Source organism: Hemibagrus wyckioides, linkage group LG19, assembly GCF_019097595.1.
Source record: "Hemibagrus wyckioides isolate EC202008001 linkage group LG19, SWU_Hwy_1.0, whole genome shotgun sequence".
Taxonomy (NCBI): domain Eukaryota; kingdom Metazoa; phylum Chordata; class Actinopteri; order Siluriformes; family Bagridae; genus Hemibagrus; species Hemibagrus wyckioides.
Window position 1 is genome coordinate 20425001 of NC_080728.1, and position 14187 is coordinate 20439187.

Here is a 14187-nt window from a genome sequence, read left to right on the forward strand (position 1 = left end):
GTTTGTGTGAAACATCTCAATGATTCTTTATTTGTAACTAGATGACATTAATTAGAAACTCTGTAAGGCACTGGGTTGAATTTCTACATTAATTATTAACACCAGTGATTTGCAGTTTCTTGATTTGATTGAATGTGAAATGGAAAAAATGTTTTTCTGTAGAGATTTCACAAAAACACTGCAACATCAGCAGCACAGTCAACAACCTGACCACTACAACAACCACACAGAAACTCTGACCAGTCCTGCCTGCTCCTGACCAGTCCCAAACTTCTGCTCAAAGTATCTCCAATCTCACCCACTCCTACATGAAGTTTAACCCTTCCCACCCACTCTTGCAAAAAGTTGACCAATCTTACTGGCTCCTGCAGAATAACTGACCAATTCTGTCCACTTAAGCAGAAACTTTGAGAAACTCCACCACAACAACTCCTGCAAAAATTTTGATCAATCCCATTCTCTCTTGAAGAATGTTTGTCCAATCCCATCTGCTCCTGCAGAATAATTAACCAATTCTGCACACTTCTGCTGAAACTTTGACCAATCCCAGCCATTGCTACAGAAAGTTTGACCAATCACCTCCTGCTCCTGTTCAGAGTTTAAACAATCTCATTCATTTGTTTGAATGAGTGTGATTTGTTCATTCAGGTTCAGGTCGCGGTTGGAAACAGTGCTACACATAACCATTACTAAGTTGCTGCCCAAGTGCGAGATGTAGCCAAGTTCCAGATGTAGCTTGTGACTGTATCTCGAGATTCTTCACAGTGCAATACAATTAATAATTCCTGTTTATGGATTAGACAAACTCTAGTTTTAGTGACTTTCACCAGACAAAATAAAAATAATGGAAAATGTGATGCAGGGAAATTTGTCATAAATTGTTGACATGGAATGACCCAAACTCATTAATCAGCAGATCTAATGAAAACCCAGCTCTTCTGAGATCATTTTCTCTATAACATTCTAACAGATTAATAAAGTAACATATTCCCTCTCCACCTCTCTCCAACACCATGTCCTGCCTTAAATGTTTTTGAATGATTTTTATTGGAACTTTCTCTTCTTCAACACTTTTAATGGTACTTTCTCTTGGGTCTCTCTCAACTCTTGATGTTATTCCTCACTGATAATTCACTTGAGATGTATGTAATCTTGGGAAATGTAGTTACTCAGGCGAAGAGGCAGGTAAATGTATATTGTACATTAAGCAAAATAAAAATAAAATAAGAAGGATAAATTACTAATCTCTTTCTATTGCCAAAACTACCGTCTGTGGCAAACAATATTTGGACATGTTTGTCACTAATGGCAGACGTGTTACCAGAAGATCGATAGAAATACCAGAAGACTGATAGAAGTTCACCACTACTGGCAAACTGTTGTGGCAAACCAGCACTGAACATATTTCCCAGTACTGTAAGTACTGGGAACAGTAAGTAACTTCTCATTATTTCTCACTTTCACATCCTGGTTTTAATGATTCATAAGAAATAAACATGAGGTGTGTCCATATAGGAAATTAATCCACAGTGCGGTGTGATAAAGCGCAAAATGAAGCACAGGAGGCTGTTTTATAGGTTATATACAAAATATAGTACAATAGTGGAGCAAATAAAGTGTAAGGTGGGACATTTAAGCTTAAATGTTATCAGAGTTGATCTTTGGAATATAAAGGGTTAATTTAATCACGTGTTAAGTCTGTGATGTCCCTTTCTGGGTAGTGAGATATGTAAAAAGTTTAAAGTTACCTCAATTTCTATATTTTTTATTGTTAATTTTAAAAGTAATTGCACCAAATCTTTAGTTTTATTTTCCTTATATCATTATATCTAGTTGTTCGTGTCTTTTATTGGGTTTTAGATGAGTTTTTTGGAGTTTTAGGTGTTAATGGGAATGTGTTTAATTTGGTACTGTCTCTTTAAGAATCTCGTGCTGAGGCGATACTCACGCGCTCCCTCGTCAGTCTGTAACTGTAGCTCCTCTCTGACAGGAATGTGTTTTAACGTGTATCTTCTGCCTAAAAACCTTTATCAATAAAATAATCAGGAATTCTACATGAGTATTTTGTACAGTATCATATCACCATAGCAACATTATTGAATTACTGAGTATTTCACTCATAAAGAGTGTTTTACTGAGTGGAGTTCACATGGCTAGTCACCAGTGTTTTGTTAGCTAGCAACATCTTTCAGCTTTCACACAGTGACTAGTTTATTTTCCACATTTCCACATTTCTTTAGGCTTCCTGTTACTCATGCTGGGATTTATCTCTTTAGCAGCACTGGTATGCTGACTCCCATGAAATTCCACATATACACTGATCAGCCATAATATTATGACCACCTGCCCAATGTTGTGTTCTCCTTTTGCTGCCAAAACAGCCCTGACCCGTCGAGGCATGGACTCCACTAGATCCCTGAAGGTGTGCTGTGGTATCTGGTGTCAAGATGTTAGCATCAGATCCTTTAAGCCCTGTAAGTGGTAAAGTGGGGCAAAAGGGTGTACATGGTCTGCAGCAATGCTTAAGTAGGTGATACATGTCAAAGTAACATCCACATGGATGGTAGGACCCAAGGTTTCCCAGCAGAACATTGTCCATGGCATGACACTGCCTCCGCCGGCTCGCCTTCTTCCCATAGTGCTTCCTGGTGCCATGTGTTCCCCAGGTAAGCGATTCACACGCACCCGGTCATCCACGTGATGTAAAAGAAAATGTGATTCATCAGACCAGGCCACCTTCTTCCATTGCTCCATGGTCCAGTGCTGATGCTCATTGTTGGAGCTTTTGGTGGTGCACAGGAGTCAGCATGAGCGTCCTGACTGGTCTGCAGCTATGCAGCCCCATACACCACAAACTGTGATGCACTGTCTATTCTGACACCTTTTAGAAGAACCAGAATTAACTTCTTTAGCAATTTGAGCAACAGAACCCCTCTCTTGGATCGGATCACACGGGCTAGCCTTTGTTCCCCACGTGCATCAATGAGCCTTGACCACCCATTACTCTGTTGCTGGTTCACCACTGTTCCTTCCTTGGACCACTTTTGATAGATACTGACCACTTTAGACCGGGAACACCCCACAAGAGCTGCAGTTTTGGAGATGCTCTGATCCAGTGGTCTAGCCATCACAATCTGGCCCTTGTGAAACTCGCTCAAATCCTTACGCTTGTCCATTTTTCCTGCTTCTAACATCAACTTTGAGGACAAAACCTTCACTTGCTGCCAAATATATCCCACCCACTAACAGGTGCCATGATGAGGAGATCATCAGTCTTATTCACTTCAACTGTCAGTGGTCATAATGTTATGCCTGAGATGGCGATCCCACACAGCTAAATAATAACTGGCCCATATCCAAGCTGTCTTCCTGGTCAAAGTTTTCGAATCACTTGTCAGCAATCAATTAAATTCCTTTCTGCTAATTACATCCTGTCTGGTTCTGGTTTCAGAAAACACCACAGCACAGCTACAGCAGCTTTAGAAGTACTAAATGATTCAGTTGAATCTGTTGACAACAAGCAACACGGTGCAGCCCTGTTTTTTATCTATGAGAAGCATCAATACTGTATCTTACCATACTGATACATCGACTCATCAGCATCGGAGTAAACATACTGTTGTTTGGTTTAATAACTCTTAAACAAAACTCAATGTGTACAATCAGAAAGACTCACCTCTCGGTCACTCAGTGTAACTAAAGGTGTGCTTCAGAGGTCGGTCCTAGGACCACTCCTATTCATGCTGTATATTACTGTTTTGAGGCTAAGAAGAGGCTCATTGCTTCCACTCTTATGTCTGTGCAGGACTTTGGTAATGTGATATATATGCATGCATCTTTTTAGTGTTTATATCCCTCAGACACTGTTTACCATGGAGCACTGAGGTTCATAAGAAATATTTAAGCTGTCACTCCTCTTTGTGTGTTGTATGCATGTGTTGGATGGTCTGGCTTGTTCATCTGCAGACTAAAACACTGGCATGTCCTCATTTATACCTCTATCCTGGGTCTGCTTTCTTTCATATCTTCAGACCTACATCTAACCTACATCTTCGATCTCAGGGATTTTTATTACTGTGTTCCATTTCTGCGACTAAACTGGAGAAAAAAGCATTTAAATTTGCTGCTCCTGCTGCCTGGAATCTTCTTCTTCTTCTTTCGGCGTTTTCCTTTAGAAGTGGCCACAACGTATCATCTCTCTCCACCTAGCCCTATCTTCTGCATCCTCAACACTTGCACCCACTAGCTTCATATCCTTATTTATTCCATCCATATACCTCCTCTTTGGCCTTCCTCTTTGCCTCCTGCCTGGCAGCTCCATGTCCAACATTCTCCTACCAATATACTCACTCTCCCTCCTCTGAACATGTCCAAACCATCTTAATCTGTCCTCCCTAACTTTGTCCCCCAAACATCCAACATGAGCTGTCCCTCTGATGTACTCGTTCCTAATCCTGTCCAACTGCGTCACTCCCAAAGAGAACCTCAACATCTTCAGCTCTGCTACCTCCAGCTCTGACTCCTGTCTCTTCCTCAGTGACACTATCTCTAAACCATACAGCATGGCCGGTCTCACCACTGTCTTGTACACCTTCCCCTTGATTCTCGCTGAATTACCCAGAACTCCCGAGCCCTTTTTTCACCCATTCCAACCTGCCTGCACTCGCTTCTTTACCTCTTTCCCACACTCTCCATTACTCTGGACTGTTGACCCCAAGTAATTAAACTCCAGTAACGTCTTCACCTCTTCACCCTGTAATCTTACTGTTCCACTTCCCTCCCTGTCATTCACACACATGTACTCAGTCTTACTACGACTGACTTTCATTCCTCTTCTCTCCAGCGTAAACCTGGAATAATTTGCAAAATGAGCTGAAACTTAAGGAACTGATCTCTTTAGATGCTTTTAAAGTTATTTTAAGTATCTTGGTGACAGAATCACCTGACTGTAATTGTCTTTGGTGATTTAATTCTGTACAGATATTGATCCTCTTCTCGTTATTCATTTTATTATATTGTGAACTGTGCTGCTGCCATGACGCTCTTGCAGCTTTTCCAGCTACAATAAAGGCTAAATCTGCTTGTGATTACCCTGTTTATCCCGGTTAATCCTGGACTGTTTTAACTTTGTTTTAGATTACAATTTTGGACTGTGTTTGTTTGTGTCTCCTTTATGTAATTGTGTGTTCCATTACTTTTGAATGATATTGTGTTTTGGTTATTGTTGTAGTGACTCACGCTGTGAGAGCAGAAAACAGACACACCAGAGATCGTGAACAAAAGTCTGGGTTTTATCTACAAGGTGCAGTACAAAAAGTCTTTTCTTTTTCTGTGAGTTGGGGTGCACTATGAGATTGAGAGATCAGCAGTGAGGCAGCATGATGAGGTGGGTCCCAGGAGGCTCATGGGGTACAGCAAGATCGGATGCCTGCTGAATGGCTAGGTGCAAATACCATTCCCTCAGCAGGAAGCCTGCTTCCCGATCGTGCACTCTGGAGTGTAAATCACTCTCAGTGAGAAAAATCAGGTCTCGAATTGCTCAAAATCTGGTGCTCAAACTGCCCTGATTTGAAAATGAAATGAAACAGCCTTTATTTGTCACATATACATTACAGCAAAGTATTGTAGTAAGAAGTAAGTACTTCGCATATCCCATCCTTGGAGGTTGGGGTCAGAGCACAGGGTCAGCCATGATACGGCCCCCCTGGAGCAGAGAGGGTTAAGGGCCTTGCTCAAGGGCCCAACAGTGGCAACTTGGCGGTGCTGGGGCTTGAACCCCTGATCTTCCGGTCAATGACCCAGAGCCTTAACCACCTGAGCCACCACTGCCCCTCATTTATGTTGCAGACCACCAAAGGTAGCCTCTTAGTGTCAGGAGGAAGTGTTACAGTACAATAAATACAACTGTCATCTTCAGGCAATATGTGTGCAAGAAAGATAGGAGCCCTCCCGAATGCCATGTGTAGCACACCCAAAAGAAAAGCTTTGGCTACTACAGCCATAAGCCGAGTACCCTCTGCACCTGGGTGGCACAGAGGCATTGGCCTAGCCAGATTTACTTTATTACAAAAAGGATGGAATCCCCCAATCTCTATCTGGGAGGTGAATATGCTCTATGGCCCCTTTCACCTTGAAAGAAGGAGGATGGAAGGTGAACTACATTCTGTAGCCTTTTTCGACAGTACTGTCGACCCACTGTGACACACCTGGCAGAAGCGTCCATGCTGCTAGGTGGTCTGAGAGAGGTGATGGAGAAATCCGGGGAATTTGAAAGAAAGGTTTTGTTCTTTTCTTTTATCTCCATCAGATTACTTCTCCATGGCAACATATGCAGCCATGAAGTGGCAGATGGTATGGGCAAAAGGGCTAAATATGTGGCCCTTTGGTGACCTCATTGGTGAGCCCCTCACTACAAACAAGCTCCTTTATCATGCCAGCCTGGTACCCCTGCCATGTAGGCTTTTCCTATAAGGGCGGACTTGGCCTGACAGGGCTCCAATGGAAGTGCAGACTTTCTCTTCATGTAGGTGATGAAGGGGGGGGAATTTCTCGCAAGTGTCTCTTCAACCCTAGGCATTGTCACATACCCGTGTTCATCTAGGGCCACAATGGCTGAATACCAGAGGCCTATTAGGAATTATTCCACCTCGACACCTCAGTGTGAATGTCTGGGGAAAAAATGGGAGACGCCTTCATGGAATGAAGTTAGGTAGTAGTCATCAAGCTCAGAGCAGACAGTGCTAACCTTTCATCAGGCTAATCTAAGCAAAGCTTAGTAACAGCACATGTAATCACCTTGATAGACGGGGGACTTGAGCCACGCGGTGCAGGGACTTGGCAGGAAATACAGCCAAGCAAGCACGAAGAGAGCTTAGCGACAGCACACAATACTGCCTTCAACAGTACAAATGCCACTGAGTGTTTTTTCTCAGAAAGCAATTTAGACAAGTTAAAGGAAATCACCTCTTGCGAGACCTGTGAGACCCTTGATCTAGGTCGGCATGCTGCCTCAGTAGATGCAGGATCTGAGTCATGAAGAACAGGTGCTTAGCTGGAGAAAACAGCCAAGCAGGAGCAGAGCTTATGGAGAAGACATGTTTCACTCCTTTACCAATCAAACAATGCAGAGAAATGACAAGTCGTCCCCTGTAATGTACCGGGGGCACAAATGCAGGCACTTTCTGAACTGTTTGCTCGCCATCTTTTATATATGTCTTCTTTTTCCCTAGTCTAGACAGACAATCAGTCAACACAAACATACACAGAATGCTTCTTGAAGACAAAGAAGCTGAAGTAAATGATGCCCTTTTATGGTTTTTCTGGCACATGACCTACCTGAACCAATAAATTAGTGTGATTTCACACAGAGCTTCAGACACAGCTTCTGTAAAGAAGTGTTCCCATAGCATCAGCCATGAAACAGTGTCAAGTTCCCTCTAAAGGAAACCACAGTAAACGTCCCTAATGTTAATTTGCTTTATATTTACATCTTCACCTACAAATAAAAATGAAAAAAAAAAAAACTAAATTCTCTGCTTCCCTCACAAACTTAAGTACAGCCAATGTCTCCCACCGCTTTCCTAATGTGTTTAGATTTAACACACAACTCTGAGCATGTCATGGATATGGTGCCACTCTCTCTTTATTATTCTAGTCGTCTTCCTCCCGTAGACGGAGACAGCTGCCAATCAATCAGCTAATGCACTTATCAGGACCAGGAGGGTGTAGGGTGTGTTATATGTGCTATAGTTCTTACAGCAGCAGATTCGGTGATGAATAAAAAGAAATAAAAAATATTAATAAATATTAATCCTCACTTAAAGAGAGAGCAGTGAGGAGGAAGTGAGATTTACATTAACAGGACTGAAGAGTTTCATTTCTCCCAGAATAGAGCAGAAATTTCACCAGATGTTCAACTTCCTTCAGTCAAACTCACTGAAGCACAACACACAGCACTGAATCTACAGCTAATCCCACTCTCTCATCACACTGATCATCACTATTAACTGGAATAAAAGAACAGACAACGTCCAAAACTCAGCTTTATTTCAGCAAAAACTACAGGAAGAGCAACAGGACAGTGAAGAGAGTAAAGACAGAAATGTCAGCATTGTGTAGAATTGAAACTCTATTTAGGATGGATGATAAGCAGCTCTATGTTAAACTCTAGCTTGGATCCACTAGCCTTCACACTGACTCTTTCTGAACGTGACTGGATGATTGGCGTTGTTATGGGAGACCTTACAGCTGAACTCCTCCCCCTTTTCCCAGAGGTCTTTGCTGAGGGTCAGGGTGCTGCTGCGGCTGTAACGGCCACTCTTCTCTTCTTCCGCACTGGTCAGAACCCCGGTGTTCACCTGGGAGCCGTCCACTGTCCAGCTCACCAGCGCCCCCTGTGGAGAGTAGCCAGACAGCAGGCAGAGCAGCGAGGCCGATCCTTCAGACAGCTGCAGAGGAGACGGAGGGAGCAGAGACACGGAGGGATTCACCACAGAACCCGCTGAAAAAGAGAAACACACACACACACAGATACACACACACACAAAGATACACACACACACAGATACACACACACACACACACACACACAGACACACACACACACACACACACAGTTAGAAAGGATTCTGAAATATTTCTGTAACTTTGTGGAACTGACTGATCTTACAGAGTAATAAAGTCTAATAAAGTCTGACTTCATGACTGAGTTTCATTGAGTACTTTATTATTTGACCTCAGTTTCAGTGCAGAGACAAAACAAACATGTTCCACACTGTAATTTATCTGGAAAAATCATTTTTCATAACAAGTCTTATTACTTTATACTTCAAACCTTCAGCATATTTAACTGCAGCAAATACAAATGTAGCTGATTACAGAAATATTCATTGTTTAACACAAACACACACAGCAGCTAACATCTGGATTTTACATCAGCACAAAGTCACTATATTTATTAAATGTTTATTATAGAGTAACTGCAGAGTTATTACATGTTGAATATATAGCAAGTGTGTCATTATTACATATTTAACATCAATTATTGTGTATTTGTTGAATGTTCAAGAACATTTCTATGGGATCTGTTCTGATACTGAAATGTATTCCTCAACACAGCATAATAATACACAATAAAATCAATGATGTAATTCTAAACATAAATAATCTAGTTTAAGTTTATTTATTCATGGAATTAGTAATGAACTAAACTGATTTAGTTTTAAAAAGAAGAAAACACACTTACTGTTCACAATGAGTTTGGAGCCTCCACCAAAAGTCCACCACAGTGATACATTCTAATGAAACCATCGTACAAAAACCTCCATCACACTGCAGTGCACACACACACACACACACACACACACTCTCACACACACACACACACACACACACACTCACACACACACTCTCACACACACACTCACACACACACACACACACACACACTTTGCATTGGTGGTCCATGCTTCAGTGCTCTGTGAGTGTTTATAGCCCTGTGACTTTAACACTTCATGACTGAGAGCTGCTGCTCAGCAACTTCACCCACAGCAACCATGACTTTGATCAGCGTCTTCATCTGCACACTGGCCCTCTGGACTCAAGGTGAGAGTTTAACATCAACTCACAGCCTCACACACTTCATTTCATACTAATTCTACACCACTTTAGAGCACAGAAACACAATCTATGTTTCTCTTCAGGATCCAGAGGTCAGGTGACTGTGACTCAGACTCCTTCAGTGCAAACTGTTGCTCCAGGAAACACCGTCACCATCAACTGTAGAACCAGCAGCAGAGTGTATAATGGTAATGACCTCTCCTGGTACCTACAGAAACCTGGAGAAGCTCCTAAACTCCTGATCTATGCTGCTACTAGCTTACAGTCAGGGACTCCAGCTCGTTTCAAAGGCAGTGGATCTAATACTGACTTCACTCTGACCATCAGTGGAGTCCAGACTGAAGATACAGGAGATTACTACTGTCAGAGTCTACATTATATCAGTAGTAGCTGGGTGTTCACACAGTGTTAGAGCGTGGTACAAAAACCTCGGTCAGTGAGAGTACACAGAGAAGCACTGCTGCAGCTGGGAGAGACTGCAGGTGCTGAGGGGGAGGATGTGATACAGCACAATGACACACACTGTGGACCAGAGAAAACACACCACACTAACTCACTAATACACACACACACACACACACATACACACACACACACACTGTGGACCAGAGAAAACACACCACACTAACACACTAATACACACACACACACACACTGTGGACCAGAGAAAACACACCACACTAACTCACTAATACACACACACACACACACACACACACACACATACACACACTGTGGACCAGAGAAAACACACCACACTAATACACACACACACACACACACACACACACACACACTGTGGACCAGAGAAAACACACCACACTAACACACTAATACACACACACACACACACACTGTGGACCAGAGAAAACACACCACACTAACTCACTAATACACACACACACACACACACACACACACACACATACACACACTGTGGACCAGAGAAAACACACCACACTAACACACTAATACACACACACACACACACTGTGGACCAGAGAAAACACACCACACTAATACACACACACACACACACACTGTGGACCAGAGAAAACACACCACACTAACACACTAATACACACACACACACACACACACACACACTGTGGACCAGAGAAAACACACCACACTAACTCACTAATACACACACACACACACACACACACACATACACACACTGTGGACCAGAGAAAACACACCACACTAACACACTAATACACACACACACACACACTGTGGACCAGAGAAAACACACCACACTAACACACTAATACACACACACACACACACACACACACACTGTGGACCAGAGAAAACACACCACACTAACTCACTAATACACACACACACACACACACACACACATACACACACTGTGGACCAGAGAAAACACACCACACTAACACACTAATACACACACACACACACACTGTGGACCAGAGAAAACACACCACACTAATACACACACACACACACACACACACTGTGGACCAGAGAAAACACACCACACTAACACACTAATACACACACACACACACACACACACTGTGGACCAGAGAAAACACACCACACTAACACACTAATACACACACACACACACACACACACACACACACACACTGTGGACCAGAGAAAACACACCACACTAACACACTAATACACACACACACACACACACACACTGTGGACCAGAGAAAACACACCACACTAACACACTAATACACACACACACACACTCACACACACACACACACTCACACACACACTTTCAGCTGATCATCATTAGTCCACTACAAAGACTTTTACTCTCTGTGTGGAATTTTTCCTCACTGTGGAACAGCTACGTTTTTATTATCAGGAAGTGGATTATCTCACTATCTACACTCTTAGAACGGAAAAGGAAGAACTAAACCACAGCATCCAGACTTACACAGTAATTTCCAACAATTTAATAAAAAGTATTTATTAGTTTATTTTAATTTTTTAGTAGTATACACAATTTACCAGTTCTTTATGAGTAGTAGTGTTACTGTTATAGTAATGTTCCTAGTGTTAATATTATAGACTTTTATTATATAACTTTAATATCCACATTACGACTTTATTTAACTGAACATATCTTAATTATTAACAAACCATTAGATAATAATAAACTCCCTTTAACATTCTTTAATGAGTTTAAACCAGAGAATTATATAAAATCAGTAGAAAAAATAAACATTTTAAAATATATTAATTTATTTCAGTTCTGGACAGATGACCCTGAGTTATACAGCAGTTTGTGTGAAACATCTCAATGATTCTTTATTTGTAACTAGATGACATTAATTAGAAACTCTGTAAGGCACTGGGTTGAATTTCTACATTAATTATTAACACCAGTGATTTGCAGTTTCTTGATTTGATTGAATGTGAAATGTAAAAAAAAAAGTTTTTCTGTAGAGAAAAACTTCTCTTGCAAAAAGCTGACCAATCTTACTGGCTCCTGCAGAATAACTGACCAATCCTGTCCACTGAAGCAGAAACTTTGAGAAACTCCACCACACCAACTCCTGCAAAAAACTTTGATCAATCCCATTCTCTCTTGAAGAAAATTTGACCAATCCCATCTGCTCCTGCAGAATAATTAACCAATTCTGCCCACTCTTACAGAAAGTTTGACTAATCCCACCTGAGGACTGAGACCAAGCAAGCTCAGAAAACTCGGGGTCTCAGTATGAGAGCTGACTTCACTTCACCAAACTCTCATAAACTGGGTTAACTGGTATCATGATGTGGGTTTACATCTCGTTAAGGTGATCCAGACTTTCCTCATCAAGTCCTGTTCACATTCACTGTAAAAAGATCAGATCTCACACTGCTTCAGATGCTTGTTGGAAAAGCTGGAGATGGATCGTGTTAAAGCTTTATATTTTACTGCAGAAGAACAAGAATATGAGGTATACAATAACCACAAAAAGCAATACTGTCACTGCTGCAGGGTGTGGGGCAAAAAAGAACTGATTTGAAATGAAATGAATTTTACATGATACTTGATGTAAAAGTAAATGCAATTAAAATAATTAGCAGTCATTTTTTATTCATTATTCATTAGTCATTTTAAAGGGCATAAGCACAGATTCTACCTCTGTAGCTACGTCTCTTTCCAAAAGGTCTCTCTTTTTGCAATAAACTGCTGTCTATTAATCAGATTTAGATCTAAATTTAATCTGTCTGTGTATTCAGAATATATTAGGAGACATTTTAGGAGACAACAGTTATGTTATATGGATAATTTCACCCTTGTCCTCTTATTTGTAAATAACTATTGGAAACTATTGTAGGCTACTTAAAATGAAACTTTAAATAAACTAAAAGAAGCGGCCTAATAATAATAATAATAATAATAATAATAATAATAATAATAATATTGGTAGTGCACAGACACAGACCTAGCACAGAATCGACAGTGAATTACGATGAGATTGCGTTATCATTTCCACTAAATATGTGACGGGTTATAGTTATCAGGTAAATATTATTGAAATGTGGTAAAAGGACTAAATGTGAATCCAGTGTTTCTGTTCTGTATTCAAGATTTAATGCTCTGGCAAGGTGCCTATGTGAAGATAGACTCCCTTTAAGATCATCATCACAAATCAGTCCTCGGAACTGATCCTCAACACAATGACCTTGAGTGTTAACATCTCAAACTTGTATGTTTCAGCATACAATTCAGAGCACACAGGTCTAAAATTGGGCATAGCCCCTGTCCTTCTTGGGAACCAATAATTGCAAGATGTAAAGCCTTAGTCAAGAAATTGTCAAGCTCAGAGTAGACAACACTAACCTTTAATCAGGTCAATCTAAGCTAAGCTTAGCAACAGCATGTGTGATCACCTCCAGGAGCTTTTCAAACACCACAGAATGTGGTGGCAATTCGACTGCAGGTTGCTCCTTGTTGCCCACATTGAGCTCTTCAGAGTGCAATACAACCACACTGTAAAATCCGATTAGTTAAGCTTACTTGAAAAAAGCGTGCAAACCGGTTGCACTTAAAATAATGAGTACAGAAGAATTGGGTATTGTATGTTCTAGTAACTAATGCTTACAAAGTAAAATATACTTATATCCAAGTTACTGTAACTAAGAGAAACTAGTACAAAGTACTTTGCAATTTGCTTAATGTGTACTATTGGGTAAGTATGGAGTACTCAGAAGTACAAGTTCAGTATACTAACTTGCATGATGTAAACTTTACTGTTGTGTGTATTCCAAATAACACAATTATGTAAGTTAGGCTAACTGAAGTAAAATTTCCTGTAACTGCGATTTTCTAGTTTTATTTACTTTAAGAGCAGTCAGATTTACTTCATAATAGCATGCAAACTACACTAAAACTACACTTTTAATGCAACAGTAAATAAACGCCTTGTTTTAGCTGCAAATAATAGCATTCAGTAAAACATTACATTTGGTAATAAATGATTAGACATGTAGTGAAGGTATACTTTGTAAGGAATATCTATATCTAAAACATGAAAAAATGCCTGCCAACTCACTATAATTTATACCTATGTAGTGGAG

The 14187-nt window shown here is 40.8% G+C and overlaps 1 gene segment (V, D, J or C); it reads left to right on the forward strand.

The window, feature by feature from the left end:
* The first annotated feature begins 9548 nt into the window (after positions 1-9548).
* On the forward strand, positions 9549-10030 carry LOC131369916 (Ig kappa chain V region K29-213-like). The segment is given in 2 exon segments: positions 9549-9603; positions 9702-10030. Coding segments are annotated over 2 exon segments (378 nt in total).
* Positions 10031-14187: the final 4157 nt, after the last annotated feature.